The 16,731-nt window shown below is 56.5% G+C and overlaps 2 protein-coding genes across 3 annotated transcripts; both read left to right on the top strand.

Moving 5' to 3' along the window:
* Window positions 1-2,058, top strand: Cdk2ap2 (cyclin dependent kinase 2 associated protein 2). The gene is made up of 4 exons (XM_041661615.1): window positions 1-579; window positions 887-987; window positions 1,075-1,207; window positions 1,556-2,058. The coding sequence occupies exons 1-4, from the start codon at window positions 498-500 to the stop codon at window positions 1,621-1,623; spliced, it is 384 nt and encodes a 127-aa protein (XP_041517549.1). The 5' UTR covers window positions 1-497; the 3' UTR covers window positions 1,624-2,058.
* Window positions 2,059-3,120: 1,062 nt separating this feature from the next.
* Window positions 3,121-16,513, top strand: Pitpnm1 (phosphatidylinositol transfer protein membrane associated 1). Of its 2 annotated transcripts, none has more exons than XM_041660903.1 (24): window positions 3,121-3,305; window positions 4,198-4,316; window positions 5,708-5,922; window positions 6,009-6,130; window positions 6,301-6,525; window positions 7,898-8,224; window positions 8,311-8,406; window positions 8,497-8,604; window positions 9,447-9,508; window positions 9,598-9,848; window positions 10,679-10,868; window positions 10,972-11,079; window positions 11,309-11,466; window positions 11,548-11,753; window positions 12,646-12,816; window positions 13,329-13,493; window positions 13,672-13,820; window positions 13,908-14,018; window positions 14,131-14,247; window positions 14,393-14,541; window positions 14,628-14,777; window positions 14,856-15,039; window positions 15,291-15,419; window positions 16,015-16,513. In XM_041660903.1, the coding sequence occupies exons 2-24, from the start codon at window positions 4,239-4,241 to the stop codon at window positions 16,276-16,278; spliced, it is 3,735 nt and encodes a 1,244-aa protein (XP_041516837.1). In that variant the 5' UTR covers window positions 3,121-3,305; window positions 4,198-4,238; the 3' UTR covers window positions 16,279-16,513. The 2 variants fall into 2 exon arrangements, with proteins under 2 accessions (XP_041516837.1, XP_041516838.1); XM_041660904.1 differs by lacking the exon at window positions 3,121-3,305 and adding an exon at window positions 3,475-3,596.
* The last annotated feature ends 218 nt before the right edge of the window (window positions 16,514-16,731 follow it).

Here is a 16,731-nt window from a genome sequence, read left to right as displayed (position 1 = left end):
CTGTAGGAGCTGCAGCCTTTCGTGCCCTCAGCAGAGGGAAGGCGCGAGACGGTGAGGACGGAGAGTGTCCGGCGCCCGGCCACACACCACCGGAGCGAACGGCGAGGACCACAGTGGCCCCGCTGCCGAGGCCCCGCCTCTCGGGCCTCGGGACTAATCGGATTGAAAGCGCGCCGGCCCCGGGCCCCGAACTCGCCAATTGAGGAGGGCGGCAGTCACCGCCCAATCCGGGGCAGACAGGTGCGAGGTCCGGAAGCTGGAGGCCAATCAGCAGCGGTTGCGGCCTGCGGGGGCTGGGCTCAGCCAATGAGGCGTCTCGAGTGACAGCTGAGCGCGCCAATTGAGAGTGAGGAGCGGTCGTGCCCGCCCGCCCTTCCGGCCGGAGCTCTATTTACCAGGGGCGTGCAGCCTGCTTGCCAATCAGAGAGCGGCTGAGCGGCCGGACAGCCAACCCCGGAGGAGCGGTCGGCTGGCGGCCGCCGTACCCAGGAGTTGGGATGTCCTACAAACCTATCGCGCCCGCCCCCAGCAGTACCCCCGGCTCCAGTACCCCCGGGCCAGGCACTCCGGTCCCTACAGGTGAGGCTCCAACTCCACCCTTGCTCCCCTTGCCCGGGCGGTCTAGGTCCCGAAGAGAAACGGCTCGAGTTTTGCAATACGCGGCCTGCTAGGCGAGCCTTGCTCGGCCTCAGTTTGCTGGCCTGAGAAGTGGGCGTGGTCACGTAGAGCTTGTAGGTGGAGCGCAGCGGGGAGGAGTGTGTCTCTGAAGTTGTTCGGCTTGGAATGAAGAAGCCTGCCTCTGGAGATAAGTCAGGCGAACGGTCCAGGCTTGGAAAGCTGTGACGAAGCCCTTGCCACACTCTGACATCTTACTCTGCTTTTGCAGCCGGAAGTGTCCCATCGCCGTCGGGCTCAGTGCCCGGAGCTGCAGCACCCTTCAGGCCACTGTTTAACGACTTTGGACCGCCCTCCATGGGGTATGTACAGGTGAGTGTGGCCAAGAACTTGCTTTTGGTGGAGGACAGGAGATCCTCTCGGGGTCTGAGGTAACTTTTCTATTTTCTTTGGACACAGGCGATGAAGCCTCCGGGTTCCCAGGGTTCTCAGAGTACCTACACGGACCTGCTGTCTGTCATCGAGGAGATGGGCAAAGAGATCCGGCCCACCTATGCTGGTAGCAAGAGTGCCATGGAGCGCCTGAAGAGAGGTGAGGGAAGCCATAGTCCCTCCCGTTCCCTGCCCAGGACACAAACACTGAACGCTAAGACGTTTCGTTAAGGAGAGAGTTTATCTAGAGTCAGTGCGGACACCTGGGCTAGCCTAGATTAGACCAGAACCTTTAGAAACAGACAGGTGTTTCAAAATGAACTTGAGTCCGTTTCCCAGAAGGTGCCAGGGAGCTCAGGATGAATGTGAGGGTTAGCTAAACCCTTAATCTCATCCTCGCTGAACCAGAAAGGGGGTGGGGGAGCGTCTGCTCTGAAGCGTGGGAGTGGTGGCTGTGGAAGGCTGCTGAGACCCTGTCTGTGACCTCCCTGTCCCCACCCCACCTCAGGCATCATCCATGCCCGGGCGCTGGTCAGAGAGTGCTTGGCAGAGACAGAACGCAACGCCCGCACGTAACAGGAAGCACCTTGGCCTTTCCATCGGGACCTTTCCGGCCACCGCAGAGCACCTGCTTCTCCTTGGCCTTCACCCCAAGTTGCTTCCTATCCTGGGCTTCCTGTCCTGTGTCCCTCGGTGGGCCTCCTCCAGGAGCCAGGTAGCAGGTCTTCCTCCAGTTGGCTGTACAAGCTGGACTCCTCCTCTGCACGAGTGAGCAGAGAGGCCACCGTGAGTCCACCCCTGACCTGCTCACAGTGCTGATCCAGCTGGAGCTTGCTTCTCTCCGCGGCCCCACCATATCGCACTTACTTCTTAAGTCTTAGTCCAGGCCTCCTCCCCCTCCAGCAGGAGTGCAGGTCTCCCTGCCTCGTCTCTGGGGCCACAGCCGACTTTTTTGGTGTGTCTTTTACTAAATATGCCCTTTTTATATAAATAAAAGATGATTTGGAGTCATTCAGTTCTGAGCCTTTCCTCTGGGGAAGCCTGAGCGGACCAGGCAGGAGGGAAAGGGCAGAGCCGGAATCGGGGAGGCTGCTTGAACATAGTTTTCCTTCCTACCCAGTCCATTTCACCTTCTCCTGCTCTCGCCCGCCTTCCAGCTGGGGGAGTAGCTGAAAGGCCAGAACCCCAGCGGAGGGGGAAGCCTGCATCGTGCGGTGCCACCAGGGGGCAGCGCAGGACCTTGGCTGCCTTCACAGCTGGAGGCACTGTGGGGCAGCCGCAGCCTGGAGGGCCCTTCCTCTGGATTGGCAGGCGTGCCTGGCAGGGTGAAATACCAGTTCACATAAGCCTCTCCCTTGAATGCCCTAATGCCCCTACACTACCCTCCATTCTAAGTTGTCCTTGGAAGGCACGAACTACACCAGGCCTCTCAACTCCTCGGGGAGGCAGTTAGACGCTCCCTTCCCCCAGCACCTTGGCTTGGTGCTGGTATCCACTGTCCCGACAACTTCCACCAGGCTGGGTGTGGCTCCATGAGCCAGACGCGGTGTCTTAGCCTTTGTATAGAGTCGGGCAGCTCGGATGGACGGCCAAATTTGAGAAGCTAGCAGCCATAAGTAGTGAAGGACTTGGGCTCCATTAAGAGGATGGCCAAGCGAATTGTAGTGATAGAGGCCTCTACCTGGGTGTGTAGCTGAGTGATCCTGAAATCCCAATCCTAGGCAGAAGCAAGTGAGAGCGATAAGTTTTTGGCTGACTTTGGGGTGCAGCGTTTCCTCTACCCTGGGACCCATTCATGTCAAATTCCACCTCTTCAACACACACACAAGGGTTGCCCTGGCTGGGCCAGGGTGGGAAATGAAACCGGGAATCTTTTGGGTGTCCAGACAGCACAGAAGTAAAGGACTGTGACTTTTGGGTACCGGCTTCTTCCTCACCTCATCTACCTCTCGGAGAAGGAAGGCAGGGGCCTGTTCTGCTATGCCGCGGGCGGGCTGCCCCGACCCTGCCGGGGTGGGGAGGGCCTGCCGGGCCCAGGAAGGGGGCGGGGCGGCCGCAGTGACGCGGCGGGGAGGGACAGCAGGGGCGCCGGCGGGCAGACGGGGGAAAAAGGTCGGGGCTATGGGCCGGCTCTGCGCCTCCAGAGGGTCGGGCTCCCTCTGGAATCCGAGGCCGGGGCTGGGGGCCCAACGGACTCCCACCTTGGGGCCGGCCGCCCCTGCCCGGGCCGGGTGAGGGGCGCCCGCCTGAAGCTAGAGGTGAGTGGGGACGTCGGTGAGCGGGCGGGTCAGAGCGCGCCTGGAGACTGGGACGCAGGGGGAAGTGGGGACGAGGGCCTCTTGCCCGCCCGCCCGCCCGCTGGGTGAGGTGTGGGTGTCTGCTACGGAACTGTGGCGCCGGGCCGGGACGCAGGTGGGTAGAGCGGGCCTCCCAGGGCCGAGGCCGGAGGGTTACCAGTGGACCGTTCCTGCACCAGCCCGGAATGGGCAACCTCGTGGGAGGATGACGGGTGGCTGCAAGGACGAGTGGAGAGCCGGCGCGGACCGAGGGTACAGTTCAGGACCCGGGTATCCGCTAGGGTGGTGAAGGCAGGTTTAGGGGGCGTAGAGGGGTTTATTTGGCACCGGAAGGTTAAGTTAACATTGGCAGAGGCACATGGGGGCCGCTCCCAGAGAGACACCTTGGGGTTACAAGGGTTTAAGTGGATTTCTGGGAGTGGGGTACACGGAACCCCACCGACTTCGGGGATGAAGTGAAGGGGGCGGGTCCCTAAGGTTCTGGTCTTAGAAGGCGGGCGCGGCTCGTGGATGCTCTCTGGGGAGGGCGCTGGACGCGGCCGCGGTGGAGACGCGAGGCTGGCCTTGCGGCGTGTCGGCCCGAGTCCGCCGCTCTAGGGGGCCAGCGTCAGTGCGCGGTTGCCATGACGACAGGCGGGCGGGGGGCGGGGGCTGCGTGGAAAAGAGGTCAGCTCTGAGCCTCGTTGCTGCTCTGGACTCCGGTGGCGCGGGAGGCAACACTGCTTTCGCCTCTGCCTCCCCCGCTGTGGGCCCGGGCATGGGGTTCCGCGACCCGAGCCCCTACGCGGGCGTGCAGGGCTCGGGACCGCGCATCGCCACCCTGCACTGACGGGCGCGCGGTACCCTGCGCTAGGAGGAGAGGAGGCCGCACGCGGTCAGCCGAGCATCTTCAGGATGCTCATCAAGGAGTACCACATCCTGCTGCCCATGAGCTTGGACGAGTACCAGGTGGCCCAGCTCTACATGATCCAGGTGAGAACGGAGGGGAGGGCTGTGCTTCATGGTGGAGAAGAATTCGCAGGCCGCAGGGGGATAGTTCTGCTGGACCCCCCCCCCCCCCAAAACACACACACACCAGTTCCGTTAGTGGGTTCTGCCGCCCAGAAGAGGAAAACAGACATCCTTTGGATATTAAAGCGGAAGGGAGGGACAGAGGGGCAGAAGGGCAGGGAAGGCCAACGGGTGCTTTCCATCCATTAAATGCCCAGCCCGCACAGCCTGCATAAGGTCTCCTTTAATCCTAGGAATCTGTAATCCGGTGGGGGAAGGGAAAGCAGTCTATGAGGACACTGGGGAGCCAGGGACGCTAGGTGGTAGGTAGCTTAAGCGGGAAGGGGTTCTGGGAAGAAGTGTAGAATCCTAGCATTCCCAGGAGATCAGAAAGATGGGCATGTAGATCAGGCACCCAAGCTGTGGCAGGGACTAGATGGTGAGGAAAGGCATCTTCCTTGGGCTGTGAGAAAGATGCTGGATCAAGGGGGTCTGGGCCAGGTGTTTCCCAGACCTATGGAGTATGAGTCTAGGAGTAGAGAAAGTCACAGCCCACCTCGGTGGGGTTGACAGAGCTTTCAAAGGACAGCTGGAGGCTCTCTCACTGTGAAGGATGTCACAGGAGCTGGGAATAAGGTCCTGAAGGGAAGGGGACAAGTTGAGTCTGAGAGGAGGTGGTGTTGCTACTCCTGAGCACATTCGTCATGTTCTACTACCGAGCTTGCACAGACGTTTCTGCTTTAGCCTCCCGCCCTGTGCACACACACACCACATGTTCGAGCCGTGGTCCTGCTGTCCTCTCGGTCAGATCTCCTGTGACCCATCTTCTCACATCCAGTTCCCTGCTCTTTACTCTTGGCCGTGCCTGCCTTTCTCAGAGCACACGCTTCCTTCCTGTTTCCTGTTTCCCTTTGCTAAGTTGTGGCAGGTGGAGGTTCTGTTTGTCAACAAATCCCAATTCTCCATCCCAAACAATTAATGACCAGATCAAGTGTGAGGTTGCAGAGCCCTATGGGAAATGGCCAGAACCTATGATCTCAACCCCAGGAAGTTGCAGGGACCTGAAAAGACCATGCAGGCTGCAGAGATAAGAGCACTTGCTGCTCTTGCAAAGGACCTGGATTTTGCTCCCAGCACCCATATGGCAACCTACAATGAACTGCAACTCCAAATCCTGGAATCCAGTCCCCCTTTGGGGCACCAGACATGCATTGCTGCACATAAATACAGGCAGGCAAATGCTCATGCACTCAGAATAAAATAAACAAGCCTTTTTTTTTTAAAAAAAAAAAAAGGCTATGCAAAGAACCAAGCTGAGGACCCCAGGATTTAAGCTAGAGGCTGAGTTCCCTATTCTCTGTCCTGGGCTGCAGAAAAAGAGCCGGGAGGAGTCTAGCGGTGAGGGGAGCGGTGTGGAGATCCTGGCCAACCGGCCCTACACAGATGGGCCCGGAGGCAGCGGACAGTACACACACAAGGTGTACCATGTGGGCTCCCACATCCCAGGCTGGTTCCGGGCACTGCTGCCCAAGGCTGCTCTGCAAGTAGAAGAGGAGTCCTGGAATGCTTACCCCTACACCCGAACACGGTGAGTGTGGGGTGGGCCAGGCTCAGGACTGTTAAGGAAACAGTGCTTGTGGGCACAGCACTGACTTTCATTCTGCCCTCTGCCAGGTACACCTGCCCCTTTGTGGAGAAGTTCTCCATTGAGATAGAGACCTACTACCTGCCTGATGGGGGGCAGCAACCTAACGTCTTCAACCTGAGTGGGACTGAGAGGAGACAGAGAATCCTGGGTGAGGTCTTCTTGGGACCCCTGCTGTTGTTCCCTGGTGGGCAGTCTCGGGCAAGCCCTGTTTCTAACTCATCTTCCTGTCTCTGAAAGGCTTTCCTCCTAACCCTTGGGGTGAGGGTAGAGATTAGAAACGGGGCTTGATTTACTTAGTGTTGGCTGGAACCTCCTCAGATACCATTGACATTGTGCGAGATGCTGTGGCCCCCGGAGAGTACAAAGCAGAAGAGGACCCCCGGCTGTACCGCTCAGTCAAGACCGGCCGAGGGCCGCTGGCTGATGACTGGGCACGGACAGCGGCCCAGACAGGACCTCTCATGTGTGCTTATAAGCTGTGCAAGGTTGAGTTCCGCTACTGGGGCATGCAGGCCAAGATTGAGCAGTTCATCCATGATGTCGGTGAGCATCCAGATGAGGAATACCCAGCATGCACTAGGCCTGTTTGGAACCAAGAATGCTCCCATCCACTGGGGACATGGCAACATGAAGCTCTCTAGGGTAAAACACAGGTAGGGGAGGGGGCAGGGGCATAGTGTGGCCTGTCTAAGAGTCAAGGGAGCTTGCTTTGAGGTACCTGAAAGAATTAGGGGGCAAGAAGCGCTGGCAGCATGGTCTCTGAGGCCCATGCTGCCTCTGGTCCTCAAAGATGTAGTGGCCTTTGTGATGTTCTGAGTTTCTCAGGAGACACACCAGCCCTCACCGGGTTTGCTGAGGGATGCATGCGAGGAAGCACTGATCCAGGACCGTTCTCCTCAGGGTGCCCTCCTTTCCCCAGCACCCAGGGTCACAGCTATGACCCTGATGTTGAAGACCCAGTTCTAAGCCTCTTCTGAACCGACCCCCACCCCACCAGAGTTGCTACCCAGCCCCGCTTACTTGTTAGGTCTGAGAGACCCCCAGGTGCGAGAGTTCTATAGCCTGGGTTCTGCTTCATCCACTGCTGACCCCCTGAGGCTGTCCCAGCAAGCTGTGAGCCATCTCAGCACCTTCGTGTTGCTTTCTGACGTGAGAAAGAGGTGAAGTTAATGATAGCCAGTGCCTGAGTGTCAGCATATACCAGATCCTTGAAAGTCACTTTTACTGCGGGGCCTCCTTTGGCACCCATGGCATCCCTATAAGACAGGGGTTACTGCCATTCCCGTTCGGCAGACAAGGGCACTGAATTTAGAGAGTGATTCAGACTCCCTGTAATGCACTTGGAAAAGACCAGAAAGCATAAATAAGAAAATGAGAATTACCAACATACAACTTCTATTAGGATACTAATGCATCTCCTTCCAGAGGTTTGTAATTCAACCATTATTACTTTACTTCCTAGATTCTTCCGAGTCTCTTAACTTTTTTTCTCCTTATGATGAAAATATCCCAGAATGAGTATTGCCTTTTGCTCCACCCTTTGAGGATAGCCAAAATTTCCATTAACTGCTAACACCTTCATTAACCATGACCATTTCATTAACTGTTACCACCTTAATTAACTGTTAGCTCTTCAGCAGATCAGCAGGAAGCTGCTGAAAGCCACAAGCCTTGTTCCTGTCTGCTAAAGTGAAGGGGTCAGTGCTCTGAGTGTCCAAAGAAACAGACAAGAAAGGGCAGGGAGACAAATGCCTGTCTCCTATCCTGCCCCCTACATAGCATAGACCCTCCTCTACTATGTGGAGGATGGTTTGCCTAAGGGAGTCATTACCTAACCTTGAGGACTGGGCATGTGGCTGCAAGGGCAGGGAAGTAGCGGTGGGAGGCATGGTTCTGATGCCTGGGGCGTCTGCAGGTCTGCGCAGGGTGATGCTTCGGGCCCACCGCCAGGCCTGGTGTTGGCAGGATGAGTGGATAGAACTGAGCATGGCTGACATCCGGGCTCTGGAGGAGGAGACTGCACGCATGCTAGCTCAGCGCATGGCCAAGTGCAACACTGGCAGTGAGGGGCCTGAGGCCCAGACCCCTGGGAAACCCAGCACTGAGGCCCGGCCTGGGACTAGCGGTGCTGGCACCCCCGATGGGCCTGAGGCCCCTCCTGGCCCTGACGCCTCACCGGATGCCAGCTTTGGGAAGCAGTGGTCCTCATCCTCCCGTTCTTCCTACTCATCCCAACACGGAGGTGAGACTGGGGTTCCCGATCTGGGGATGGGAGGGAGCCACTCACCCCACCTGGTCACCTAAGCTGAAGCCCAGGTGGTCCGGCAGGTGGTGTGTCTCCACAGAGCTTGTCTGAGTGGCGCATGCAGAACATTGCTCGAGACTCGGAGAACAGCTCCGAGGAAGAATTCTTTGATGCCCACGGTCAGCAGAGAAACCATATTTGTGGAGGGTGGGAGTATTGGAGAGTTCTTAAGACACCCCATCCCATGACACAACCCCTTGCCCCCTCAGAAGGCTTCTCAGACAGCGATGAGGTCTTCCCCAAGGAAATGACCAAGTGGAACTCCAATGATTTTATCGATGCCTTTGCCTCCCCAACTGAGGTAGAGGGGACACCAGGTAAAGACCCTGCCTCAGGGTACCACACACCAGCACCCAGTGTGCAGCAGGGACTCAGAACAGCCTTGAGTGAATGGGGCCTGAGGAGTGTCAGTCTGGGGGGCATCTCATCAGTATTCAAATGACAAATGGAGGGATAAAGGGTGGGATGATGGACGAGAGAAATGCAGACAGGCCTGGTGGCGCCAGGGAAGTACTCCCTGGGTGTAGAGGAAGACTTTCCACTGGGTCCAGTGTCTACTCTGGGTTTAAAGGTTTGAACCAATGCTGCCCAACAGAGCTGAGATAATGGAAATGTTCTAGGTCTGAGCCACTCACATAACCACTAGCACCATGTGACTTAAAATGGATTTTTGGGGTTTTGGTTTGTTTGTTTTTTGACAGGGTTTCTCTGTGTAGTCTTGACTGTCCTGGAACTTACTTTGTAAACCAGGCTGCCCTCAAACTCAGAGATTCGCCTGCCTCTGTGCCACCACTGCCCGGCTCTTATTGCATTTTAATTCATTTCAGTATAAATAGCCGTGTGTGGCTTGTGGTTGCAATGTTGTTTCCTTGAGATGGTTGCTGATATGTTTTGTTGATCTTCTGTGATTTTATTTGGAGGTAGGATCCTAAGCCCTTCCGCTTGCTAGGCAAGTGCTCTACCACTGAGCTAAGTCCCCAATCCTGTGATTTACTGTCATATGTGTCAGGGTTAGCGTAAGGAAAAGCCCGGAATGTAAAATGGCCTGCAGGTTTGGGTAAGATAGGGAGCATCAGGCAGTCATGACTGGGGTACCTGGAGTGCCCATGAGAGGATCCTAGTGGCCTCTGGTCCCCTCATTGGCTCCCCCTTCCCTTAGATCCTGTAATTATGGCTACGAAAGGCATTGAAGATGGGGCCCGAGCTCCCAGGGACTCAGAGGCAAGTATGTTTAGCTACCCTAGTCCATGCTCTGCTCACTTGCTGGCTGACCACTGATCTGATGCCTCATTCTCTATTGTGTCCCTCAGGGCCTGGATGGAGCAGGGGACCTGGGGGTTGGAGCATGCTCTGTGCATGCCCTCTTCCTCATCCTTCACAGTGGCAGCATCCTGGACTCCGGCCCCGGAGACACCAGCTCCAAACAGGCTGATGTGCAAACACTGAGCGCAGCCTTCGAGGCCGTCACCCGAGTCCATTTCCCCGAGGCCCTGGGTCATGTGGCGCTGCGGCTGGTGCCCTGCCCACCCATCTGTGCAGCTGCCTATGCCCTCGTCTCCAAGTACTGGCCAGGACTGGAAGGGTGGAGCACACACAGGGTCCCCAAGGGGCAGTCATCTATGGGGGGGGGGGCTCCCAAGATCGAGGAGGTCCTGGGGGTGGGAGAGGAATCACATTCCGCAACCAGCCCTGGTCATGAATGGACTAGTTCTATATTGGTTTGTTTGATTTTGATTCTATTGCTAGTTTGTGTGTGGGTGTTTTGTCTTCTGTGTCCCACGTATGTGGTTAGTGCCCAGAGGCCAGAAGAGGATGTCTGATCCCCTGGGACTGGAGTTACAGACAGTCGTGAGCTGCCATGTGGGTGCTGGGAATTGAACCCAGGTCCTCTGGAAGAGCAGCCAGTGCTCTTAACTGCTGAGACAATGTTCTAGCCCCTGGCTTTGCTTTTCTGAGACCTGGTTTCACTCCAGCCCAGGCTGGCTTAGAACTCATTGTGGCTGAGGTTGGCCTCAACTTGTGAGACTCCTCCTAGTTCAGCCTTCAGAGCAGTGGTTCTCAACCTGTGGGCTGCGACCACCAAAAGACCACAGCAAACACTAATATTTATGATTCATAATGGTAGCAAAATTATTATGAATTATTATGAATTGACGACAAAAATAATTTTATAGTTGGGTTAGGAGTGTTGAGAACCCCTTCTCCAGAGTGCTGGGGTCACAGGGTACACTATCATGCCTGGATATGAAAAGACCTGATCAGTGGTGCCACCTCAAATGCCTCTCAGTTCTAACACCCCACAAAGGACGCTTGCTAGCAGGCCCAGGGGAGTTGGTGGCAGTGGTTAAACTGAAGGCCCTTACCCACCCACCACACCTTCTCCTCCTGCAGCCTGAGCCCCTACAGCCATGATGGTGATAGCCTGTCCCGCTCCCAGGACCACATTCCGCTGGCTGCCCTGCCACTGCTGGCCACCTCATCCGCCCGCTACCAGGGTGCTGTGGCCACTGTCATCGCTCGCACCAACCAGGCCTATGCAGCCTTCCTGCGCTCGTCGGAGGGCACAGGTTTCTGCGGGCAGGTCAGGGGTTAGACACGCTCCCAGGAAGCATCCAGTACCCCTGTAGCTGTGTTCCCATCTGGGTGGTGACAAAGCCTCTCAGTTGTCCCACCTTCTCACTCAGGTGGTGCTGATCGGAGACGGTGTTGGTGGCATCCTGGGCTTTGATGCGCTCTGCCACAGTGCCAGTGCAGGCACAGGGAGTCGGGGCAGCAGCCGCCGTGGGAGCATGGTCAGTGTGGCCAAACCCAGCCTCCTCAGGAGGGGGGTTGTCTCCATCTCTAGGTCTCTGCCCCCCTGGAATATGGATGGCCTCTTTGCATGTGGGCAGGGCCCCAGCTGCAAAGTTGAGTCTCTCTGGGACTCTGCCCAACCCAACCCCAAGTCTCTCTCACTTCCAAATTAAGTAGGAATCAGATAGTCTCAAGCTTAAGGATGCTTCTGTCCTTTGTTCCTTCTAGAACAATGAGATGCTTTCCCCAGAGGTTGGCCCAGTAAGAGATCCACTGGCAGATGGGGTAGAGGTACTAGGTCGTGCTAGCCCAGAACCCTCCACCCTACCTACTCAGCGTACCTCCGGGGACATGGCCAGTTCTGAGCCTGATGGCTCTCAGAACAGGTGACATTGCTGCCTAATAACCCTTGCCCTAAGCATAGGCTGAACTTGAGAAGCAACACTGAGTTTCTCCTTTCTTCACAGCCTACAGGTAGCCTCCACAGCCTCCTCCACCGGGGAGCCCCGTCGGGCAAGCACAGCCTCCTGTCCACCTGCTGCCAGTTCTGAGGCTTCTGATGGCCCCACCAATGCTGCTCGCCTGGACTTCAAGGTCTCAGGCTTCTTCCTCTTTGGCTCCCCATTGGGCCTGGTGCTGGCTCTACGCAAAACCGTGATGCCCGCCTTGGAGGGTGAGCCCTCAGGGTAAAGGGGGTACCCTTCATCTGCTTCTGTTTGCTTCTTCCCCATCTCTGCTACCTTTGCTGGCTCACTTGAGACAGGGGCATTCTTACTGTTCTTCCTCACTTCAAAGTAGTAGCTTGGCTAGAAAGGGAGAGGTGGAAGGCCCGAAAGGATATGCCAAGGCTATGTCCCAGAGTGGATCAGGAGGACCTTCTTTGTGTGAAAGGTATTCTATGTAAGAACGGGCTCCCAAGGCTGGAAAGTTGGCTTGGTTATGAGTGCTTGTTGCTCTAACAGAGGACCTGGGTTCAATTCCCAGGACCCACATGGCAGCTTGTCACCATCGGTAGTAACTCAGTTCCAGAGTATCTGATGCCCCTTTCTTGACTTCCTGAGCTCCAGGCATGTACATGGTATACATACATACATGCAGACAAACACTCATACATATAAAGTAAATAAATCTAAAAGGAAATTTAAGAAACATAGCAGGCTGGGCAGTGGTGGCATGCATTTAATCCCAGCACTCAGGAGGCAGGGTCAGGCAGATCTCTTGTGAGTTTGAGACCAGCCTGGTCTATAAGAGCTAGTTCCACGACAGGCTCCAAAGCTACAGAGAAACCCTGTTTCGAGAAACAAAAACATAGCAGTCACTGAAGGCTTCTACTGCTGCTTGGCCAGGAGACCCATGCAATGCCTGGCTTAACACGCCCCCTCAGGCCAGGTGGAGTGGCACACGTAACACACACCTCTAATCTCAGCATCAAGAGACAGAGGCAGGCAGATCGCTTTGAATTATAGGTCAGCCTGATCTACATAGTGAGCTCCAGGACAGCCAGGGCTATGTACAGAGACCCTGTTTCCAAACCAAACAAAAACCCTCTCCTCGTCTATCTCCAGTGGCTCAGATGCGCCCAGCCTGCGAGCAGATCTACAACCTCTTCCATGCTGCTGACCCCTGTGCCTCCCGCCTGGAGCCCCTGCTGGCCCCCAAGTTCCAGGCTATCGCCCCCCTGGCTGTGCCACGTTACCAGAAGTTTCCCCTAGGAGATGGCTCATCACTGCTGCTGGGTACAACTTCTCCCCTAGCCAAAATTAAGGGGAGACAGAAACTGTAAAAGATAGGCAGTAGCCCCTACCTCATAGGTAGTCTGTCATGTCACCCCTCCCAAGTGCAAGGACCCTTCCTTTTCCCCTTGTCACACAGGCAGTCAGGATTCCTAGGACTTTTGGATGTGAAGCCAGTGACTAATCTAGAGAGGAGACGGAGGGATATTGGCATGAGCACACATGACTGCACCATGTAAGGGTGCACCCTGGCTTCCATGTATACTTGGAGGGCATGTCTGAGAGGGGAGTATATAGTATATGTTTGCATGTTTGGGGGATGGCAAGCATTCTGATAGGAGTGTAGTTGACTCGTGCGTACAACTGTCCCTCCCCTGAAAATCTTCAGCCTCAGTCAAACAAAGAGGCTAGAAGGGAAGACAATAGCGGCCCAGGAATTGAGTTATCTTGGGACCTCTAGAAGAGACATGGTGGGCCTGGCCCAGCCTGTGCTCAGGTTGGTCCTCTTTCCCTAGCTGACACTTTGCAGACCCACTCGGGCCTATTCCTGGAAGAGCTGGAGATGATGGTGCCCTCCACGCCCACCTCGGCCAGTGGTGCCTTCTGGAAGGGCAATGAATTAGGCAGTGAGCAAACAGCCCAGCCAGCAGCCCCCAGCACCACCAGCGAGGTGGTTAAGAGTAAGTCGGCCAGCTACTGGCCTGCACTGTCAGCCTGTCTGGAAGGGTATCACTTCATAAAGTACACACACATTCTCCTAGCTAGATGGAAAGGGGGGAGGGGAGAGTCCCCATAGGCCAGGTAGATGGGCAGTGGGCAGCAGGCCACCCTGACCTGCTGCCCACCATGGCTGTGTAGTCCTGGAACGCTGGTGGGGAACCAAGCGGATCGACTATTCGCTGTACTGCCCTGAGGCACTCACCGCCTTTCCCACGGTCACGCTGCCCCACCTCTTCCACGCCAGCTACTGGGAGTCAGCCGATGTGGTGGCCTTCATTCTGCGCCAGGTGAGTGAAGTCAGGGATATGGGCCAGAGGCAGGAAGCCTAGGACTATGGAAGAGGGCTAGTGTTTTCTGCTGGGTGTCCTGAGCAGGTCATAGAGAAGGAGCGGCCACAGTTGACAGAGTGTGAGGAGCCATCCATCTACAGCCCTGCCTTCCCCAGGGAGAAGTGGCAGCGTAAACGCACGCAGGTCAAGATCCGGGTATGTGCCCTGGTGCCAGAAACCAACTTGAGCATCTCACCCAGCATTCTTGTAAGTCCTCCCCACATCTGCATCCTCACCCAGTCCCAGTGTACCCTCTCTTTCCCACCAGAATGTCACTTCCAACCATCGGGCCAGTGACACTGTGGTATGTGAGGGCCGTCCCCAGGTGCTGAACGGGCGCTTCATGTATGGACCCTTGGATGTAGTCACACTCACTGGAGAGAAGGTCAGGACCGGATGCCATGCTCCTGGTGTTTCCTACATTGCTCTGTGGGGCCTGACCCCCCTCCCTGCCCAGCCAGCCTCTGCTCTCACCCCCTGTGGAGCAGTGCTCAGAGCTCTGCCTCCATCGCCCTTGCCACCCCTTTCAGGTGGATGTCTATGTCATGACACAGCCCCTGTCAGGCAAGTGGATCCACTTTGGCACCGAGGTCACCAACAGCTCGGGCCGCCTCACCTTCCCAGTGCCCTCAGAACGTGCGCTGGGCATTGGTGTCTACCCTGTGCGCATGGTGGTCAGGTGAGCAGCAGGTATTTGGGCTCTGGTGGCGCTGGGCTCTGCCAGCCTTCCCCACTCCACTCATGCCATGCCTCCCTGGGCCCTAGGGGCGACCACACCTATGCCGAGTGCTGTCTGACTGTGGTTGCCCGAGGCACCGAGGCCGTGGTCTTCAGCATTGATGGCTCTTTCACAGCCAGTGTCTCCATCATGGGCAGCGACCCCAAGGTGCGCGCTGGCGCTGTGGACGTGGTCAGGTAGGAACTGCAGCCCTCCTGGCCACGATGACTGGTCGTCACTCTGGATTGTGGAGCTGAGTGGCTTCCATGTCACAGGCACTGGCAGGACTCGGGCTACCTGATTGTGTATGTAACTGGCCGGCCTGACATGCAAAAGCACCGTGTGGTAGCCTGGCTGTCGCAACACAACTTCCCCCATGGTGTTGTCTCCTTCTGTGACGGCCTCACCCATGACCCGCTGCGGCAGAAAGCTATGTTTCTGCAGAGCCTGGTGCAAGAGGTACTGTGACTGCGGGTGCTCCCAGCCTGCCCTCACCTCCTCCCATATGACAGTGGTCCCATTTCTATCAACTTGAGCCTAAAGAAGTCTTTGTGCTCTTTAGGGCCAACAGGGGAGACTGAGCTGTGTTCACTGGAACCTTGCCCCCATCTCACAAACAGTGCTGCCCTCAAACAGCAATTGGGGGTGCATGCTATGTCCCCAGCCCTATGGCTCCACCTGCAGGGCTGCTGACTGACTTCTTAACACAGGTAGAACTGAACATCGTGGCTGGATACGGGTCCCCAAAAGATGTTGCGGTGTACGCAGCTCTGGGACTGTCTCCAAACCAGACCTACATTGTGGGCCGTGCTGTACGTAAGCTTCAGGCACAGTGCCAGGTGAGACCCGAGAAAGCTGGGAACAGATTCCAGGGCCAAGGCTAACTTGTACTGAGTCCTGCAAGTGAAGACCTGAGATAGGGGTCATAGTACAGCTGTAGCAAGTACAGCTGTGGACAGACTAGAAGTGATCACCGAGGCTGTGACTGCTCAACACCTCAGATACTGATCCTTTTATTGTGGCCTTGGGCAGGTGCTTGGCCTTGCTGAGCCTCTGCTGTGGATTGCGAATAATGCCAGCACTCAATACTCACTAGCTTATAACAAAGGTCTCATCATTCACTGCAGGTCAAAGGCTCAGGGCGAGGCCCGGTGCTCACTAAATGCTAACTGCTGTTATTTCCCCAAGATGCCAGCTTAAGGATGAGTCAGGGCCAGAGAAAGAGAGGCTGATTTGGGAGTAGAGCCAGGTGCTGTCTCACTGTCGGGGGTATTGTCTGCTGGGAGGCAGCTTCCTGGCCAGGTTGAGCCATGCTGTCGCTTGCCACTATCCCTCAGTCTACCTATTCTGTGCAGGAACCTAGAGAGAGCAGGGAAGGTGGAGTATGGGCGTAAGGTTGGCAGTACCCTCATCCCTGCCTCCTTTTACCCACAGTTCCTGTCAGATGGCTATGTGGCCCACTTGGGCCAGCTGGAGGCAGGCTCCCACTCCCATCCCCCCTCAGGACCTCCAAGAGCTGCCCTGGCCAAAAGCAGCTATGCTGTGGCTGCCCCCGTGGACTTCCTCCGCAAGCAGAGCCAGCTGCTTCGCTCCAGAGGCCCCAGCCAGGTGGACCGTGAGGGTCCAGGAACGCCTCCCACCACCCTGGCCAGGGGCAAGACCCGAAGCATCAGCCTCAAGCTGGACAGTGAAGAGTGAGGAAACTGGCTGGGCCTGGGTTATTTATTAATACTCAAGGGGCCTCAGTGACTGTGTGGGAAACTGGGGCCCAGACCTTTGACCCCAGTCCTGGCCTCACACCCTGTATAGCTACTCCTCAGTATTACTTCCATGGGAGGGGGGACCTAGCCCCCAGGGAAGGAAGGAGGGAGTGGGCTAGGGCCCAGCAGCTTTTCCAGTGTGTGAACCCATGAAAATAAACAATTGCACCTTACCAAGTGCCCACTTGTCTGGGCCACTGAAGTGCTGAAAGGGGCAAGGACCTACTCAGGGTCACAAAGGAGGGCCAGGCTAAAGCCTTCACTTTCCTCACTGATCCTGGCTGTTTTCCCAAGGTCACTTCCTAGATAGTCTGCCTAGTCCTTCCCCTGTCCCCAACCTCAGACAATGTTTGAGTTTATAAGAGTCCTATGACTTCTGCTCTTCAGCCCT

Source organism: Microtus oregoni, unplaced genomic scaffold, assembly GCF_018167655.1.
Source record: "Microtus oregoni isolate MIOR12 unplaced genomic scaffold, Mior012 000012F_ref0000307, whole genome shotgun sequence".
NCBI lineage: Eukaryota > Metazoa > Chordata > Mammalia > Rodentia > Cricetidae > Microtus > Microtus oregoni.
This window is presented reverse-complemented; position numbering and strand designations above follow the sequence as displayed.